The 21933-nt window shown below is 36.6% G+C and overlaps 2 protein-coding genes across 2 annotated transcripts; both read left to right on the forward strand.

Moving 5' to 3' along the window:
- The first annotated feature begins 567 nt into the window (after positions 1-567).
- On the forward strand, positions 568-7462 carry LOC135776868 (5-hydroxytryptamine receptor 3B). Its single transcript, XM_065287784.1, has 9 exons — positions 568-712; positions 932-1098; positions 1279-1323; positions 2234-2343; positions 2446-2615; positions 2863-3020; positions 5801-6011; positions 6121-6330; positions 6628-7462. The coding sequence occupies exons 1-9, from the start codon at positions 676-678 to the stop codon at positions 6891-6893; spliced, it is 1374 nt and encodes a 457-aa protein (XP_065143856.1). The 5' UTR covers positions 568-675; the 3' UTR covers positions 6894-7462.
- Positions 7463-9356: 1894 nt separating this feature from the next.
- Positions 9357-17122, forward strand: LOC135776315 (5-hydroxytryptamine receptor 3A). The gene is made up of 9 exons (XM_065286932.1): positions 9357-9641; positions 10196-10359; positions 10856-10900; positions 11092-11201; positions 11617-11786; positions 12388-12548; positions 12812-13022; positions 14969-15199; positions 15570-17122. Exons 1-9 carry the CDS (start codon positions 9575-9577, stop codon positions 15854-15856), a joined length of 1446 nt encoding a protein of 481 aa, XP_065143004.1. The 5' UTR covers positions 9357-9574; the 3' UTR covers positions 15857-17122.
- The last annotated feature ends 4811 nt before the right edge of the window (positions 17123-21933 follow it).

Consider the following 21933-nt stretch of genomic DNA (forward strand, 5'->3'; position numbering starts at 1 on the left):
TGTCAGAGGTATTCAGGCCAACATATTTAGAACATACAGATTAGCTGGCCAATCAGGGACACCGCGCTTTACAAATCAATGAGTTTTGTTCAAAATCATTGTATATCTGGAGTTACAAAAATGTATGGTATGTGGAAAATAATGTGTGTTTTTAACCATAAACCATGCGAACACATTGTATTATACCAAGTACACAAATTAACATTGTTTTTAGCAATGAAATAGGTGCACTTTAAAGATAGGACCTTTTTAAGGTATCGTCCCAGTGATAACTTAAAAAAAAAAACATATGCACCAATCTTTTTTTAACTATCCCATTTTAACTACAAAAAATAGCATAGGATATTCTCAATATATAAATATAAGAAACAAAGAAAGGAATGACACAATCATGATGAAATCACTGCTTAGGGTCTATGTCTACATGCTGGGAGTACACATCCGTCCAAAAGCCATATCTTCTTACCATCATAATGGAAAATCAATTTGCTGGAGTGGCAAGCAAGTTGCAGCAGTGTATTTGTTGCAGTCATATGTATGACAGCCATTCTGATGCTTCAGGGCATTTGTTGTGTATTAAAAGGCAGTTTGGAAAGGTTAACATTTTAAACGCTGGAGAAAAGACATTTGAATGAAGCTGTATTTTTCTTGCAAAGCTGGAATTTAACTTTCAGGATGAATTCTATGCTATTGATTTCTTTTTTGCTGTCGGGTAAGTCTTGTTGCTTTTTTAATATATTAATTATACAGTCTTTCAGTTATAGTTGTTTGGAGTAACATTTAATATTCAAAAAGTGAACGTTTAGTGAAAGTTGAAATGTTGTAAAAAGCCACCTAACCTTTCAGTGGCCTATATTCATGAGCTTTACAATGAATGTGATTGAATTTTGTATACAGTTAAACATATCTTCAAAACTCACAATATGCACAGCTATTCCTCAGGCTCAACTGGTTTCAGACAAACCAAAGAGATCTCCTCTAAACCAACTCACAAGGTTATTACTTCGCAAATATGACTGTGGAGTCCGGCCTGTCCAGAACTGGACCAGTCCAACTACTGTCTACATTGACCTTATAATCCAATCTGTTCTTGATGTGGTACGTTCCTCTGTATTTAACCTATACAAGACTGAATTAAAATGTATAATTTGATTAATCAAGCTTTAGGTGTAACATAAAAATGTTTGTCAGTGCAACTTTATGTTTTGTAAAAATGGTACATTGTTCCTTTGCTTTTCATGCACCATTAAAAAATAATAAGTTTGGTTGTTTTCACAGGATGGACAGACTCAGAAGGTTACCACCAGCCTTTGGTATCGTCAAGTTGGTATCAATTTTTTATTTGGTGTAGTCAACGGCTTTGTTGGTTGTGTTTGTAATACTACTTACACTTTACAATAAGGTTCATTAGTTAACATTAGTTAACTACATTATGTAACTAATAATGAACTGCACTTATACAGCATTTATTAATCTTTGTTAATGTTAATTTCAACAATTACTAATACTTTATTAAAATCTTGTTAATGTTAGTTAATGCACTGTGAACTAACATGAACAAACAATTAAAAGCTTTATTTCTATCAACTAACATTAACAAAGATTAATAATCATGGTTTGTTCATGTTAGTTAATACATTAACTAATGTTAACTAATGAACCTTATTGTAAAGTGTTATCCATAATCCTAATATTAAAAGTAAAAATATCTTCTTAAAGCTCTTAAAGTTCTTAAAACTATATTAAAATATTTTTGTTATCATATTATGTGTTTCTGAAATAAAAGTCTTATTTTTTAGATTTAATTTTTTGAATTTGTCAAAAATGTATTAATAATTATTTAAAATAGACCAAATTTTTTTTTTTAAATAAAAAGTATTGCACTTGCTGCTGCTTTCAGTTCAGGTGATCTTGAAACTTAACCCATAGGACTTTTTGTTCTTTTTCTAAATATTAACCCCCCAAAAATGTAACCAAAATTTACACAAAAGAACCACATAAACAGTCACACATTTTGTACTTGTACTAAAATAAGGAATTCAAAAATACAGTTTATAAGGTTTTACGTGTGACGCATGCAGGTTTAGTGTGCAAAAAACTGAAAATTACTTTCTGAAAACACATTTTGAACATCTGATATTTGAGATACACTGAGGACTGAACGTTTAAAAGGTCTGAATTTATCTCATGGGACTGGGTAGTAACAGCAAACCATGTTACTCTAATGTTTTAGATATGGAAGGATGAGTTTCTGGTTTGGAATCCTAAAGAGTTTGATGGACTCAATGAAATTTCGCTGTCCTCAGATGCCATCTGGGTGCCTGACATCATCATAAGTGAATTGTATGCATTTACAATACAGTATTTTTACAGTATAGTTTTTAAGCATGTAAAAAATGTGATCAAGAGTCTAAAGCTATATTTGCTTTATTCCTCTCTCTTCAGCGTGGATGTTGGTAAATCCCCGGTCATCCCATATGTTTATGTCAACAGTTCAGGAATAGTAAAAAACTACAAACCCATCCAGGTGGTCTCGGCCTGTCACCTGGAGATTTTTGCATTTCCCTTTGACAGGCAGAACTGCACTTTGACCTTTCGCAGCTGGCTCCATTCAGGTAAATCACTCATACATACACAAGGGTGTGCTTTCACTCCTTTAAAACAACCTCTCCTCTGTATACTGAGAGTTGTGGTGACTAAGTGGCTTTTCATGAGGTTTAAAATCTTTTGAAAGCCACTTGCTGACACAGACACTCATTTGTGCAATTCCACAAATGGTTCATGAAGGAAAAGACTTTTGACCTAATTAAACTTGTAAACATGTCCAAAGACAACAGTTCTGATGATGTGTTTCTCTAACAGTGAATGAATTGGATTTAGCTCTGTGGAGGCCTGCTGAGAACATCTCCAGTGAAATCGAAGAGTTCATGGATGACGGGGAATGGGAGCTGCTGTCTATTCCATCTCACTACTGGATTTTGAATATAGATGACCAGAAGTATGCCCACATTCAGTTTAATGTGAGAAACAAAGAAACTTAAAGCACAGAATTTTAATTGATTTATGAATTTGACAGGGGCTTTAATCCAAACCAAGAAATATATGTACGTTTTATCTGTGTGTGTGTTCTTTGGTCTCATGACCTTAACATTGCTAACACAATGCTCTAGCAAGTTTGCTACATTAACTTGATTGTGTATAAACCAGTTAGTTCCATTTTTTTTTATTTCAGTATTTACAAAAACATATAGCTTACAAAAAACAACACTGGTGTGCATCTTAAGACTAAACCACTGATTTATGTTAAGATATGTCAGTGCAAGATGTTTTTCAATTAAGGAAGCTCAAACATGCATTTTAGTCTGGGACTAGGATAAAGCCTGTCCAGAATACTTGGATGATGAAAAAGTGCATTTAAATTTACATTGAGCCATATTACTACTTTCCAACATTTTTTAATTTTATCACACCTCTCCTTCTTCTTTCATTTGGTGAATCCACAGAGGCTCACAGGATTAAAGTGTCAACTGAATACACACTTCAAAATCTAGTAGTAGGTTATTTTCTTACTGTAAGTAATATGTCTGTTGAATTCAGACATACTACTTACCTCACCTACTATATAGTAAGGAAGTAGATGATTTCGGACACAGCGATTCCGTTTGCTATTCACAGTCGGTCAGGAACTATTTTCTAAAGCAGTGGTTCCCAACCTTGTTCCCTTGGGTCCCCGCTACATATTCGACAGTCTGAGCCCCCAACCCAATCTTTCCATTTGATTTTGCTGTTACATTGACAAGTATGTTGAGATGAAGCAAGCAAAATAACATTTTATTTTACGAGAACCCTTAGGAAAATTAACCATGGTTACCACCAAATGGTTAATGGTTACTATAGTAAAACCATGGTTTTGCTAATAGTAATCAATACACCAAAAAAAAAAAATGTTAAGTTAATATTCGTAAGGGAATATTTTAACTTTCTTATCTTGAAATTTTAAGCATATAATTAAAAAACATTTAAAATAAAATTATTAGTGGATTTGTAAGCATATAATTAAAAAAAGCTTTTAAAAATCATTTTAAATAAAATTATTAGTGGAACAGCCAGTCTCACGAAATTTCGTTATATAGTCACATATTTTTTAGATTTTTTTCGTGATATTATCACAAATTTCCGCGTTTTTTCGTGATCGTATAATATCCGTTATACGATCACGAAAAAACGCGGAAATTCGTTAGAATATTCCTGTTTTCGTGTGATTATCACGTATTGGTTACTGTTTTGTCCTATTTTCTTACCATTGTCGCTTCGGTTTAGGGTTAGATTTACATAAAATGACATCCCTACCAAAACCCAACTCTAACCCTAAGGCCAGGCGACAAATAAAAAAATAAAAAAATATAAAATAGTATAAACCAATGTATGAAGTGACATTCTAATGCAAGCACCAAATCTAACCCTAAACCGAAGCGACAATCGTTTAAAAATAGGAAAAAGCAGTTAACCAATATGTGATAATCACACGAAAACAGAAATTCATTATACGATCACGAAAAAACGCTGAAAAAAAAAATGAAAAAAAATTACATGACTATATCACGAAACTTTGTGAGACTGGGTAGCACATTTTATGCATCTTTATTTGAGCTCAAAGCATATCGGATCCCACGTCTCCCTAAAGAGGGGCCCAGACCCAGAAGGACAGCTTTCAGAGATTTTACTTCATAAAAGTTACATTAATATTTATTTTCCTTTAATATTTGTATAACTGTTTTATAAAACAATACAGTACTTATGGCGCTGTAGCGTGAAAGTCCCAACTAAAGGGTTTCCTTTGCGTCGTGCCTATCAACGCACAGCCTCCGGCCCCTTATTCCTTGCTGAAATATTTAGCTCTCAGGTCTTCTTAACAACTTTTAACGTTTATGTGCATCAGGTGGAATTTTATCAGAATATAAAACAGATTCCATCAGACTCAAACCAGCAGGAATATTCAATTTTTATTAGATTCTTCTGGCACTGGGCATTCATAATGTTTCCGTTCCAATTTATTCGTGTTCTTCGTGAACACAACCATTTGGCACGTAACTGTCCATCGGACATGCAGAGTATTGACAGTAGCCTGACATGTGTCACAACCTTTCTCCAACCTTTGCGTTGCTGATGGCGGAGTCGCACTAATGCTAATGGATGAGGCTTAGCGGCAGACAGCACACAGCGAGGATGATAATAATGAGACTGTCTTTCTGGCATTTGATCAATGAGCGCCGTGTTTAGTAGGAGGAATGGGCCAATAGCTCAGAGCTGGTGGGCAATCCACACGTATAGTGTTCCACTAAGATGCACACACCATGGAAACGGCTGCGTTCTTTGATCACCTTGCTCATTGCCAAAGCCATTTAGGAATCCATATTTGTATTTTTACTCACTGGCCGAATGGACGGGGGACATGTTTAAGTCAGTATGAAATTGGTCTTTGTTGTACTGTGAAAATTTAAGCAGACTTAAACATGGGAAGTCAAACGGATGGTCCTGATCCAAATGAAGGGCAGTGGGATAAAATGGCACTCTTTTTATTTCTGGGGTTGATCAGGGAGGGCGCTCAGGAATCAAATCTGGGTTCTCAGGGGGAGCTGAAGTGTGGGAAAACTATTTCGCTTCTGGAATGAGCAATTGGGTTTGATTTAGCAAATCAAGGAAATGGGTAGAAGGCTTTAGCCTGTTATGTAACGCCCCTTTAGACACCACCGCTTTAGGACAGGCAATAAATAAACCCAGTCTTTCTGTCTCTCTACAGGTGTTGATTCGCAGGCGGCCCCTGCTGTACGTGGTAAGTCTGCTCATCCCCAGTATCTTCCTCATGGTTGTGGATGTCATCAGCTTCTACTTGCCACCAAACAGTGGAACTCGTGTCACCTTTAAAACCAGCATTCTTCTGGGCTACACCGTGATCAGAGTCAATCTAATGGACGAAATCCCTGCTACGGCCATTAAAACACCCCTTATTGGTAATAAGGACAGAGCTCACCCTCTTTCTAACTACATTTGCCTATTAAAGACAATTGGACAGCTAGCAAATTCACCTCACTAATCTGATCTCCTCTTGTTTCGTCACAGGGATTTTCTTTGCTGTCTGTATGGCACTACTGGTGCTCAGTCTGGCAATGTCCATTTTCGTGGTGAAGCTTTTGCATTACAGCGAAAGCGATGTCAAAAAGTTGTCCATATCGGCTTGTTTACTCGACAAATACGGCTCAACAGACCAGAGCTTTAATGAGAGTGCGTTCACTTCAGTGAAGACGCTGTATGATGTGGATCAGTCAGGGGGTAGGAGTGAGACTCTTATTCATTTGTCATCATTAGACATGCTATTAGGCAAAAAATAGGTGTGTAACTCGCCCCATACTGTGCTACAAACATGATCATAAGGCCCTAAGGGTGTAGAGGTTGCAAGCAATTACCAACAACACGGTAACCACCTTGCATGCAGGAGGCTTAATACCATAGCAACAGAGCAACATCCCGGCAACCGTCATTTATAGCATCTTTTTAGTTTTTAAGTAATAAAAATATCAAATATAAAAATATCCAAAAATTAATTTGTGTTCCCTGTTACTCTTTCAGGCTACGAGTTTGATCTTTCTTCAGAGACAGATCTGGTGTCCCTCACGGATGACGCTCACAGTGACTCTCCACTTGAGAAAATCTTACAGGAGATGGTGTATCTCAAAATGTGCCTTCAGGAGGAGGACAATGAAAGCAGTGCGAACGCTTACTGGGTGGCACTTTGCCTTAAAGTAGACAAGCTCCTCTTTCGAGTTTACGTGATGCTTGTGCTGATCTACTCTATGACTCTGCTGCTGCTTTGGAGTGGATGGAGCTCTGTGTGAAACTCTGACAGTAGCGATAGTAGTTAAGCGGTTTGGTTAAGATAATAAGAGGTAATGGAGAGAAGGGGAATAATGAGTTAAAACCAAAAACTGAAATTGGAAAATTTTCACAATCACTGTACATTTATTAAAATAACAAACAACATATTACATATTTCCGATTTTTGGAGATACAGTACAGTAGATGATTGCTTGAAACTAGCTGGACTAGGTGCGCTGTCAAAAAATAAAGGTACAAAGCTGTCACTGGGGCACCCTTTAAAAAAAGGTCCTAATATGCATCTTTGAACTGCCAATATGTACATTTGAAGTACTAATATGCACTTTTTGGGTACAAAGGTGTACCTTTTTGAAAGGGAACTGTCCCAGTGACAACTTTTGTACCTTTATTTCTGAGAGTGTGGTTATAGAAATTGGTTATGCACTATGTTAACAGCAAATGTTCATTTATAATTCATGCAGTTAAGTTGCATTAGCTGTGTCATACATTTTATGTACTCCAATGAATTATTCACAGTAATTGAAATAAATGTTGTTTGAATGCACACATGGGTTTTATTTATTACCACGTTTAACTTCAAAATGTAACAAGTGAGAAGATCAATGCTTTTATTTGAATGTATAAAACTAGCTTCAAGCTAAAACATTAGCAATGTATGTGATTGTTTTGGTGCAGAATAAAAGAAAACAAATTATTTTTTGGACACTGCTTTGCTTTAAACTACAGTATGTCCAGATTACACATGCAATTGGAATGCAAAGTACAGTTAATAAAGGAAAAAAATGGAAAGCTGTAAAATTAAGAGGAAAAAGTTTAAGGGAGAGAAATTAGTGTTTTATCTTAAAGATTAGTTTAACTGTTTATATGGTATACTTTTAGTGTGTTTTATGGTTAAGGTCTAAAGCCGGGATACACTGCACGATTATTGGCTGTCCCAGACGAATGATTGCCATCGTGAAACAATCGCCGCGATTTAATCGGTGGTCCTATGTCGTACAGTGAGAGAGGTTCAAAGACGGGCGTTTTCCCGGTCTTGCGTCCAAATATATCCTACGATAGTTTTCTGACAGCGTCAGAAATTCAGCATGATCACCACACAGTGTGTTTGCTGCTACGACCTGCGTGCTGGTATTTGTTTACCACGAGCGCATGCTGGTGACGTTGCGCACTGTGTGACAAAAATCCTGCAGTGTATTCCGGGCTTAAATTAACTAAGTTTTCTCTCTGTTGCTTGCACATGACAGTGTTTATTCACAGCTAGGCCTGGAAGATATTTGTGTAACTTTGGTAATAATTGTGAGATAGCCATATGATGAGTTAGAAAACAAAGGCACTTTTTGTTTCATCAGTGATTGTATTTGTGTAGTAATCTTGAAGGTTACAGAGATAGAGGAACAGCACAAACAGTTTGTTTTGAGAAGGAGTTTGGGGAAATTTTACTGAGGATTGGGCCTGAAGGCCTGAGTCTGCTGAGCCTTGTGACAGAACAGAGTTTGAGACAGAAAAACTCAGAACGGGATCATTGTCATTATCATTTTACCAAATGCAGGTGTACAACCCAGTATTGTGTTATAAGCTGTCTGACACAATTCTTTAATAAAATACTTTGAAGAGAATTTTACATTTCAACCGTCTCTGATTCTCCTGAAGAAAATCCACGACAAGTTATATATAAATGCAAAATAACACAAATGTGTAGGCCTAAATGAGTAACGATCTGCAAATCAAAAGGTTGTTATTTGTTTAGACACATAAGATGCAGATGTCCAGACAAAATAAAAATACATAGATAACAATAATACATACAGATAATAATGCAATGGTTGAATTGAGTTTTAAAGGCTTTACACAGTCCCCCTTGTACCTGTAGTAATATCATATATCACAGTCCAGCTTCCTTACCGAAATATAAACCATAATCACCTACACGTCACCGCAGTGTGTTTTCATTACATACACAACAGCATCTCAGAGATGCCTGTCCAGTCAGGAAAAAAGGCTTAATTCGATTTCTCCACAAACTTCTGATAATATTGTTCTGACACAAATCTAATCAACTGCCTATTGCCTGGCTAATTAAGTCTCATCATGGCCGGACGAAGTATTAGATCACAGTTTAATGTAGTAGTCTAAGTGCTCATGGAAATTGACTTGAACTTGGTGGAGAAACATGACCCGTGAAATGTCAAAGGTAGCTGTTATAGATATGGAACGCCCTCTGTTGTGTTACTTTAAGAAGACCAACACTAGCAATATCTCAATTCTCAGAAAGCACGTTTTGCATGTAAAGTAGGTACATCAATTGTTTACCCTATTAAGTTTAAACGATTTAATAGAAAGACACTATATTCTGAAAGTTTCAATTAACTATACGGTTTACGACCAAAAATAGCAATAATAGTAAACAGCAGTTTGTTAATCTTTTACTAAGCACACAATGCAATGCTTTGTTAAATCTTTTAGATGTGGGTGACTTGGGGCATAGTCTAAAGTGCTGTGGGCCCGTGCAATTGATGATGCAGTTGAGGGCGGGTGGACTAAGTGCTGTAATTGACACAGCCTAAGCGCTTATGGGAAGCTTAGAGATAACTAATGGAGCTTAGGGGGCATCAGTAGTTGGAAGCTGCCCCGGGACAGCAGCCTGCCAGAATCCTACAAACACCTACAACAATCCGCAGAAATGAATGTTTCAGCACTCTGGACAGCGCTCTGCGTTTTCATGTGTGGAGCTGCATTTGCTTGCTCAGGTAACTTTTTTAATAATTTTGACTTTGCTTTAAATCGGAAAAGCATGAAATAATTACATTACTCAAAGGCTGGGTCTCAAAATTTAGGGATGCCAACCTAGACAGTATTTTTGCCTGTTTGAAAGTAAATAACTAATAAAATGTTTAGTTACATTGTCAGTTGCGTTTGATGTAATCGTCAAACGCATAAATGCAAATGTCGACCAGTGTGAATTTTGGCCAACATAGGTAAGTTTATGATAAAATAAATAATAATAATAAAAGAATTGTGTAGCTTGCATGTACTGATATTTGTTTTGGATTAAATCCCCTGTTAAATGTTCCAAAAACCCATATTGATCGCTCAGTATGAATATTTGGGAATGACGTAGCTTAGTCAAATGTCTATTGTGGTAACGGCCCTATTTCTGATGTCCGAATATGCTTACAACGTACCGAAGGTACTTCAAACTAATCCATTACTATAAATTAATAGCTTATGCATGAATGTATGTGTATTAATTTTGAATGCGGTAGGTAAAGTAAAGATAACAGCCTGTTGTGTTTCGGTGCAGGAAAGAAGACGGAAAACAATACTGGGCGTTTCGCCAATGCCACACTGGTTCGGTTAAGTGACCTTTTAAGTGCCGGATACAAGAAAGGAGTTCGCCCAGTACGAGACTGGAGAAGTTCAACGACCGTGTCCATTGACTTAATGGTTTACGCTATTCTTAATGTGGTGGGTAGATTTCTCAAAAATCTTAACATGAAAGTCTCATTCATTACCATTAGTTAACACATTAGCTAACATTAACAATAAGCAGTCAATGCATTAGCGAACATTAACGATAAGCAGTATATGTTTATAGCATTTATTCATCTTTGATTATGTTAGTCAGTGCCAATATAATTGTTCATTGTTTGCTCATATCTATTCAATGTGCATTAACAGTTGTTAACTGATACAACTTTTGCTTCAAAACATGGATTAGTAAAGTTTTACTGTTGAAATAAACATTAGTTAAGATCAATAAATGCTTTAGAAGAATTTATGATTGTTGATTTATGTTAATAAACGTAGTTAACAATGGTAAAAAAAATGCAGCATTGTTGTAAAGTGTCACAAAAAATATTATTATGTAATACATTTGCTAAAATACATTTGCTTTTTTAACGTTTTATGAAATTGAATTTTTAAAACATTAAAATCTGTTATGTACCTTTATGCAACATAGGATGAGAAAAACCAGGTCTTGACAACATACGTGTGGTACAGACAGGTATGTTGGGGAAAAATGGAAAACAGTACAATAAATCTATACAAAATAAAATATACAAATATACAATTTTCTAGTTTGCATTCATAATTTGATATGAATTAATGATAATGCATAAATACATAACTTCTTGAAGATTTTCCTTTTTATGTTTTGTGACATTTTTCCCCTCTTATTTTTTCATCTGTCAAAAGCAATGGACAGATGAGTTCCTTGTGTGGAATCCTGAAGAATATGATGAAGTCAAGCAAATTTCCATGCCTACTGCCAACGTCTGGATTCCTGATATCCTAATCAATGAGTTGTGAGTAGAGATCTGTTTCCATCTTCATTTTATCAGTGTCCAGTGTCCTTTGTCAAACACTTTAAAACAATGCTTCCCAATCCTGGTCCTCGAGGACCCCCTCCCAAAAAGTTTTAGATGTCTCCTTATTAAACATATCATCAGCTTGTTAGGGAGACATGTTTACCATTTTGGAAGGAGGCTGATTAGTTGAATCAGGTGTTTTAAATAAGAAAACATCTAAAACTTTTTAGAAGGCGGTCCTGAGGACCAGGATTGGGAAGCACTGCTTTAAAACATTGCATCAGTTATAAAAAAGCACTAGTTTTAAAGAAATATTGCACCAACTTTAACAAAAATGAAATTTTGAATAAAAAATGACAATAAAACACAAAATAACCTATACCCAGTTTTCTTCTATCTTTTGCATCCAAAGTGTGGATGTCGGAAAGTCTCCAGATATCCCATACGTCTATGTGAGCCACAACGGAACTGTGCGCAACTATAAACCCATCCAGGTGGTGACAGCCTGTTCCCTTAACATCTATAACTTTCCGTTTGATGTCCAAAACTGTAGCCTGACTTTCCAGAGCTGGCTGCACACGAGTAAGTAAACACATTTCTGTAGAAATCCTCCTACACTCAGAATCCAAATCTAAAAGGATTTTAAGAGATGTGATCTTCAATTATGCAGGAAACTGAAGCATGAAAGCTAATTAAAATAAAAACAAGCATCAAGTTGCTATTTCAAAAAATCATGTTAAAGGTAGAAATAAGGATTATTTTTGGACTGCTCAAATTATTCAATAGTTATTATTATTCAATTATTCAAATTAAAAATAGCACTTTTACAAATACACCACACATGAAAAACTGCAGTAAACTTTAACATTTACAATAACTTTAGTAAAATGCAGTAAACTGTTGAACTGCATTTATATTCATTACTTTACTTTACAATCAAAAATGATCCTTAGCTTTCATTGGGGTGTTACCTTTTCAAAAGCACACCTTTGCACCTAAAGAGTTCATATTCGTACCTCAGTATCAAAGAGATTAGTCCATAGGTACATATTCAACTCCAGTAGCAACTTTAGTTACTATTTTAATATTTAACATGGTATCTTTACATATATATATATATATAGGGATTTTTTTGCTATATTGAACTTAATAATCTGATCTTTAGCCTGATTTCTCCATGTAGCAAATGACATCAACATCAGTCTCATAAGGACGCCTGAGGCTGTAAAGAATGACAAGAGTGTGTTCATGAATCAGAGTGAATGGGAACTGCTTCATGTTCTCTCCAAATACAAAAACTTCAGTGTGGACCAAAAGGAATACTACGCTGAAATGAAGTTTCATGTGAGTAACAAAATAACACCAAATCGAGCCACAGCACACATTAGCATTTGCAAATAATAATGTCACAGATAAGTTGTTTTTTACAGTCAGAAACTAATTCACCACAATTACTGTAACATGATGACTCAATATTTTAAAGTACAATTTGTTGAAAACATCACTTATTGTATACAATCCCAATGACTGCGGTAAAGTAAAAAACTATAACAAGAAGACCATCACATTATGACATCACTAAAATGTGTCTCTTTTACGATAAACAGGTTGTGATTCGACGCAGACCTCTGTTCTATACAGTAAACCTCTTGTTGCCCAGTATATTCCTGATGGTGATGGACATAGTTGGGTTTTACCTGCCTCCAGACAGTGGAGAGCGAGTGTCCTTCAAAATCACTCTCCTCTTGGGATATTCAGTCTTTCTCATCATTGTTTCTGACACCCTGCCAGCTACTGCCATAGGGACCCCACTTATCGGTAAATGCATCTACTGTATTCATTTCATTTATAGCAGGAAGGAAACACACATCAGTAATGAATAGTTTGGACAATTTGTACCTTTCCCTGGCACATTTCTGAAAAAAAAAATGCTTTAAAGGAAAACACCTCAGTTTTTCAATTTTTTACTATGTTCTTACCTCAACTTTGACGAATGAATACACACCTATCTTTTTCAATGCGTGCACTTACTCTTTGTACAGCGCTTCATGAACGTGTTAGCATTTAGCCTAGCCCCATTCATTCCTTAGGATCCAAACAGGGATGAATTTAGAAGCCACCAAACACTTCCATGTTTTCCCTATTTAAAAACTGTTACTCTCGCTCAAACTTCCATCAATATTACTGCGCCCGAGGTCGAAGTGCTGCAAACTAAGTGCTCTTCCGCCATACAATATAGTTCTCATTTTTATCCGCTTAAAAAAATCGCCCCGTTTTATTTTGTGCCACCATACTTACTCGTGTAACTACTCATGTAACAGTCAATGGAAGTGTTTGGTGGCTTCTAAATTCATCACTGTTTGGATCCTATGGATTGAATAGTGCTAGGCTAAATGCTAACACATTCATGATGCGCTGTACAAAAATTAAGTGCACGCATTGACAAAAGATAGGTATGTATTAACTCGTCTAATTTGAGCTTAGAACATAGTAAAATATTAAAAAATGGTGGTGTTTTCCTTTTTTAGACTACGAAGTCACAGACATATTTTTTAATAAGTTACATGCAATTTATTTCAGTAAGAGTAATTGGCCACACTGGTAATTTGTCTTTGTGACTAATTTCCCTTTGGCCTGTATTTTTATATTTATGCCTTTGGCAGACACTTTTATTCAAAGCGACCTACAGGGCAGTACAAGGTACACATTTTTTTTTGTGTCTTCCCTGCCCCATGCGTTGCTAATGCAATGCTCTACCACTCAGCTATACAAGAACACAGAACCTAAAGCAATGCTTTTTAAATTATAAGATATTATTTGGTGCAAACACTAAACAACTCGTTTTGAAGTAAATGCAACAGATTTCAAGATTTGTAAAATTAAAATTAAAAAAGAATTTTTTTTAAAGCTTTTCAGTGCTGTGTACATCCCTGGTTAATGGTCTGCTGCTAAAGCATTTAAAATGTGTGTTGTTATGTAAGATATGACATAATTTTGCCTTATGCATTAGTTAAAAAACTAGTAATTTCTAGGTACCGAGTGGAATTCCCATATGCGATTAAACATATTATGATTTCCTCGGGCCACACTTCTGTTGTGTCTCCCACACAGACCGAAAACACCTCCAGATAGAGATCCGAAAGCTTGAGGATTCTTGAATCAGAGCTAAATGAATGGGCTATGTTTAAACTGGAGCCAGTCCACGTCCATTGATTTTCAGCATGTAACATCTGACTTGAATAAGCTTGTACAGAGATGTGTAAGATAAGAAGTGCATCCTAGAGTGCTACTTAAGATTTCAAATTCGTAATAGCGACTAAATGTGATTGCAAAAATAACGTTCACTTACTTATCTATAGGAGCCCACATAGGATGTTACATAAGACAGGGTGCATGATCTCTTAATGCCAATCTTGACATTTAAAATCACCTAAAGAAACACGCCCCAACCTTAATAGAATCTGGACCTTCTTTTGATAGACCCGCCCCACACATATGCAACCCAGGCAACGATGTCGGTTAGTAGACACGCCCCTTACTGCTGATTGGCTATAAATGTGTTGGTAGTCGGCCCGAATCCCTTTTCCAAAGTGTTTTTAAAAAATCATACACCCCGCCTTTAAATAATCTAAAACAAAAATCTGCATTAGATTTTTATCCTTAAAGAGTTTCTTTGGAGCTACGCATAAAAAAAAGATTTTGTTTAACCAAAACCAAATTCAGAGGGAACATAAATGGTTTTCTTAATTCATGTCTGTCTCCAGGTGTGTATTTTGTGGTGTGCATGGCTCTGCTGGTGATCAGTCTGACGGAGACGGTTCTGATCGTGCGGCTGGTGCACAAACAGGATCTGCAGTCCCGTGTGCCCCAGTGGGTCAAGCACCTGGTGCTTGAGAAGGCCACAGGCCTGCTCTGCATTCGCAATAAGAAGTTCTGCTCCCTCCTCTCTCAGGGATCTGACCTCCCTCTCTACAAAGAGAACAACATGAACACAGGTGGGAGTTCATGTAATTGCAGTACATTTTTGATGTAGCCGCAAGGGGATCTCTGTTTGCCCTGCAGAAAAATCCAGCTGGGTTCTCGAACATGGTAACTCCAGTCTTCAACTGGTCCCAACCATTACCTGGTCCAAAGTAGTTGACCATCTAAGACCAGGAACAAACCCATTCCAGTGGGGTTTTCTAATGGACTGGTCAACTAAGTAATGATCAGCTAGAAAATCAGCTGCCATACAAGTTTTGGTTTTATAAAAAACCTTTAACATTTGAAGAACCTCTTTATAGTAGGGTCTTTATGAACATTTATGAACCTTTAAGTGTATGCACGAAAACAAACTTTGAAAATCACCTGTCATTCTTTAAACAGTGCGCTGCAACCATCACAACTGCGAGGGATCCAGAGACACAGGGAGAAGCTTGGGTTTGGGTCTGACCGTGCGGGAAAGCGCCCCTCCTGTCATGGACAGCATTTTGCAAGAGATCACCACCATCCGTCAGTTCATAGAAAAAAAGGATGAGAGCAGGGAGATTGCTAAAGAGTGGCTGCAGGTAGGGTACGTATTGGACGTCCTGTTGTTCAGGGTCTACATGCTGACCGTGTTGGCCTACAGCATCACTTTAGGCACACTCTGGTCTGTATGGCAGAACGCCTGACCGCAGAGATGGATCACAGATAGAAGGCGCCAACTGTATCTCGCTGCTTAAAATAAAAGCAGTGGTCGATGTAAGTGAATGTGCTGGTAATGTGATTGCTATCTCACAGCAGAATAACTTGTTGAGCACCATGACGCAGAAATGTGCTTACTTTAAAAGTTATTACTGTACTTGTGGACTGCTGTGATGACCAGATCCATGACAGCTGCTACAATACAACAGATTTTGCTTTATTACATAAACATTTTAATATGAGCTGTTGAACTAAATATCACAATGACTGTGCTGATATGAAGTACACCAGCATGTGTGCTTTTATCCACCAGACGTTCATATCATGCGACATACATTCCAGACAGAATATAGCCAGCTTTTCGGTTTATTTTTTGTTCTGCCAGTAAAAAATGTTTCAAAGTGAGAGCAAAAAATGAATACAAAGTTCCAGTGCAGTTACATTAAAATATATGCGCTTTTAAATGCCTTGTTATATCCAGATTAATAGACTGGATTCACTGTTGTATAACAAATATGTCTTCAGATCTTTCATTGATATATTGTGCCTAAAGCTTTTCAATCTGTTACCTGTTTTCTGCATGAAAGTGACTACAGTGCTTTACTAAAACTGAAATTTTACTACGTACTGTATAATTGTTTGATTGTATAACTGTGACCAGTGGCGGCCGGTGACTTCTTTTTTCGAGGTCGTACGGTGTGAAGTGTGTCAAAACATGTATGTAGCCCATCATGTGTGTGGTTTGTAATTTCAAAATATGTGTTTGGCGTGTCAAGTGATCCTATGTGCATCACGTGTCTTGTGATGCACATAAGTGCCTGCTGCAGATGTGTCTAAAGGGTTTATGATAAAAGAGACGCTCGCGTTTGCCACAGTTTACTGTTAAGGTAGTGTCTTTTGTGTATTTTGTGAACGTGAGCGTCTCTTTTATCATAAATGGTTTTGACGCGTGTGCAGCAGGCACTTATTTTGACAAAACATGTGATGCACATGGTTCACATGATGCAACAAACACATATTTTGTAAACACGAGCAACACACACGACTCTCCGAACTCATATTTTGAATTTTCACCCCTCGGATGAGCAGTCACGAGCCGCCACTGAATGTGCCACAGTTTTGGCCATTCAATTAAATTTGTGTACATTGTAAAACTATCTGCAGTACGGTCGGTGTTTGACAAAAATGATATCCTGTTATTGAAATCCGCCTCTTTGATTAAAGTGTCCAGTAATGTGTATGTATTTATATAACTTGACGTGTTGTTTTGTCTATGTCTGTATTGTTTTTCTTCTCTTGCAGCCCAGAAGGGTGTTGACTATTATTCATTGCCCGTGGACTGACACTAAATGTACTAATTGTAAAGATTTTCACCTCACTGGGAATGCACTCAGCAGGCCTGGGGTGATTGGATAAATGCCATCGACACTACATAATTAAAGAAAAAAAATCAGTTAGACAGTAAATGGGAGCATTGATCCCAATACAATCAATGCAGCTACATCTCTTCTGCCTGTCAGCACGCTCTCTGTGTTGTGCCTGCAACAGTGCTGAATTTCCAACAGAACGGATATTAAGGTTATCCTATTTTACTAAAATATCAATATTTTGTTGCATTTTGAAAGGAAGTTGTAGTAGAGAACAAAAAACTTACCAAAATGCTGTTTTACGTAACAATAAGAATGCGCTGCGCAGGCATGATTAACGTCAGTCATGGCTGAATTAAAGAGCGTTGTGCACGACACGAAACTGAGTACTTTATTGCTTTTCTAAAACGGTTCCCACACAAAACAAACATTGAAGAAAAAATATGTATCAACGCTAATTTAATGAAGTAAAAAAAAACTTTAATGAGGTAAAATCACTAAAAGACTTCCTTCCGCTGGCAAAATAGTCCCTGACTGATTGTCAACGTCAACATAAATGTTTACGTTGCGGGTGGTTGATAAGGGCGCAGTGATACATAGAATCATTGGGTGCGGCGGTCGCGTGAGTTTTATAGTAAACCAGAATCATGACTGAAACTAACGGTTTTATAAGTTAATAAAATGTAATTTCCATGACATTTAAAACGATTTTGAACTTTAGGACTTCTTGGTTTCGTGTAGTTCATTTGCTTTAATGACAGCAGGCACTCAAGCTGGCATATTTGCACAAAACCTGATGATCCATGCTATCCCAGCATGAGATCTGCGAATGTTATTTCCAGGTTTAAATTAGATTTTAAATTCTACATTTTAGCATAGTCTCAGACTTTTGGGACTTCCAAATGCAACTCTCCATACATAAACTTATTTCTAACGGGCACTTTTATTAATATTCATTATATTATACAATGCTATATGATTATTAAACATGCAAGATACACTGTCAATGGTTCCTACTATAACTGTTACTGGGGTAGTAGCCTACTTTTTGAAAAGGTCCTAATATGTACCATTTAGATAAATATATATAATCATTTGATACCAATATATGTACCTTTGAGGAACTCTTTAGGTAGGGGCAGCGTGGGACAAAAATCTACCGGGTAATTTCGTAGACCACCGGTCCTCGGTGGTAAAAAAAAAAGTTATACTAAATATACTAAATAATATATACTAAAGACTTTAGATGCAAAGAGTACTGCCCCTGAGACATCTAGGCATTGATATACTGCACATACAGGATATGACAGACCCTGGATGTTTGTGCTTTGACCAGCAGAGGGCTTCTAAGGCCACGTAACAGCATAACTGGTACACAGGCCTGGCTTTGGACTTCATTACATACCACAGATTAACAATGACTAGTATCTCTAATAAAAAAATACAGCAAAGTTTTTTCTGCCTTTGTGAAGCGTAAACAACGCTATTCCTGGAATTTGATTATCAACCAAGAACGGAATGTTTTGGCAAGCCAAAAATGCCCATGTAATTCCTAAAACCCATACACAGTCATAACAAATGGCTTCAAGTGGCATTTGCAGGCTGTTACTTGTTTTGCAAAATCATCTTTTGGAGGTCGTCCACTGGTTTCGTATAGGCCTGCAGGCACGGCTTATCGGGGAAGACCATCAAAAGGATTTGGACAAGACCAGATTTACAATTCAGTCCTCAATGTCTAAACTTACTTGTTCATGAGATCATATCTGGGTCAAAGAGCAGCCAAAGATGGGACCCCGCTCGCTGCACAAAAGCTATTCAGCATCAGAGCTGCATTCTTGCACCTCATACCACCCCCAGCTTCCTGAACCCCATGCCTTAGGTCACATGACCTTCAAGAGCATTGCCAGCGCTTGGCACCCCTAATGATGCTTAACTTCCTAAGGCCTAGCAAAGCGAATATACAATTTGGACCCTGCTGTCTTTCTCAAATGATCATTTAAAAAAAAATCTGTTTCATTTTAAGAGCGAGAACTAATTAAAAGACTCATTAGCTCAGTGCACTGAGGTAGCATTGTGTATATATATATGACAAACATGATTTCCAAGGATAGTTAGGAGGTTAACACTGAGAAACACCTAGTTATAATTTTTGGTAAGGTTATCATGCTCAACAGACAGTTTTTTTTTACTCTTTCTACTTGTCTTTTCATGTAATACACATTGAATGTGCATATACAACTCGATATATTCAATGAATAAAAGCATCTTAATGTTCTCACTTTCATCTGTCATTATAAGTATCGACAGTAATCACCTTAAAACTGTGGCACTCACGCAAGATGGCAGCAGTTATTCAGGGCTTTCACGGTCTACCCCACTAACACCGGCAGATGTTTACAATAATTTAACAGGATCATAACTCAAACACACACATACACACACACAGAGCGTTAGACAGATACAATACCAGAGGGAGCATTAGCATAGCAGCGAACTGCCATTATTTGCTCAGATGGTTTCTGGTATTAACACAGAGCTCTATGTAATGAACACAGGCAGATAGAGGAAAGCATACAAGCGCTGAGGTTTGTATTCTTAGCTCGTCTCCCACCAGAATAAAAGAGGAGCAGAGACTGCTTTTGTTTCAGTCTATTTCCCTCTGAATGGTAATGAGAGCAGGCAGTTAAAGGCACAGAACCTGTTCTCATACCTGAGCGACTCTACTTTGCCAGCTTAAGAATTGATAGGCTAAGGTAATCGCATCAAGTTCAATCTCAACACCTTGCGTTTCATCTCTTTCCCAAACACTCGGTTATTAAACGGTGTTATTCAGTTTGGGAACATCTTTGATTGCATCTCATTATACTCTAGTATGATTTTCATGTTCTATATGAATTTTTAAGTGATTAACAAAAATTTTAAATTAATATATTGAATTAGTAATATTACATTTGAATTAAGCTTATTAAGAATGAAGATCTGCATGCTGCACTCTCAAAAATAAGGTACAAAAGTTGTCACTGGGATGCTATCTTTCAAAAAGGGACTATGTAGGGGTGAGCGGGGCACAAACTACAGGTTAATTGTAACGCAGCTACTTTACATATTTCTACAGTGCCGAGCAATCTGTGCTTTTCTCTTACTGTCAGAAGATGATCTCCTGTGAATTTGTGAAAAGTTTGAATTTGGTTTTGTTAAGATATTGAGCAAAGAGTGTTTTGGAGGCATAAAAGTACATTTCTTTGTCTTAAGTTTTTTTTACATTTCTGAGTTGGGTGTGTAAGTCACCAAATCTAACCTTATTTTATTTTAATCACTGTCTTGTAACCTAAAACATAGCACTATTTTGAAACATGTCAGCAACTCTTAGTAGCTTGAAAACATTTTTACACAGTGGGGTTAACACAGTGTTACAACTAAGGCTCCAGTATAAAATGATAATGAAAACAATTTAAATACTAGTTATCAAAATGATAACTGTTAATACAATATCAGGAGTAATAACTTACAATTATAATTTTTTTATTTAAATTGTGAAGCCCTTTCCAAAACATTATTTATATGCATTGATGCTTAATACGAGGATGATTAGATGAAGGATCATGGATGGATGAATGTCTATTATAGGCAGATATATAAACAATATCCACCTTTAGTATATAGACAAGATTTTATTGAGTCATCTGTGTTTAAACTAAATTTTCTAGCAGGTGTTACAACTAGGGATGCACCGATATGATTTTTTTTGGGCCGATACCGATTTAAACAGACAACTTCTGGCCGATACCGATATTAAACACTTATTGTTTGTACAATAATATACAGTTGGTCTATTATCTAGTTTATTTCTGCATCAAATTATTTTTACTGAACATGGATTTGATCTAATTAGCATTCAACTGACCAACATAATAAGAGAGGCACAAATTAAGCTAAAACAAATATAATAAGACAGCATGACAACCTTCAAAGTTGGTTTTTGCTATTCAGCATTTATTTTATTAACAACATTAACTCATTTTTTACATATAATGGATTTCGTTATGCAGTTAATTAATAAACAATCGGTATCGGCCGTTCTCGTTCTATTGCCGATATGCCGATGGTTTCAAATTCATCAAAAATTGGCCGATAAATATCGGCGGCCGATACATCGGGGCATCACAACAAACCCTTTTTTACAATGGGGTAGGTTGTAACGTTTGCACTCCTGTTACTTTTGGTGTAATTGTACGATAACTGTAGGTCCCACAAACAAACTTTTAAGTGTTCATTTGTAACAGAGATGTTTGTAGTGATTGTATAAAAAAATTATGTATCTAACTTAATAATTTTTTGAATGATAAAGCCAAAGTCAAAAAGCTTTAGGTTGTGACCCGCTCTCAACTACCATTTTGGTACCTTTTTTGTACAAATGTGTAGTTCTTTAAAAGGTACTGGCCCAGTGAACTACTTCTTATACCTTTTTTATACTTTTAAAGTACATTTTAAAGGCGGGGTGCATGATCTCAATGTTGATATTTAAAAATCACCCAAACATACAAGCCCCTATCCCAATAGAATCAGGACCTTCTTTTGATTGACCCGCCCCACACACATACGCAACCCAGGCAACAATGTCGGTTAATAGACACCATTCTTACTGCTGATTGGCTACAAGTGCGTTTTGTAGTCGCACCGACTCCCTTTTTCAAAGT

The sequence above is a fragment of the Paramisgurnus dabryanus genome, chromosome 18 (assembly GCF_030506205.2).
Source record: "Paramisgurnus dabryanus chromosome 18, PD_genome_1.1, whole genome shotgun sequence".
NCBI lineage: Eukaryota > Metazoa > Chordata > Actinopteri > Cypriniformes > Cobitidae > Paramisgurnus > Paramisgurnus dabryanus.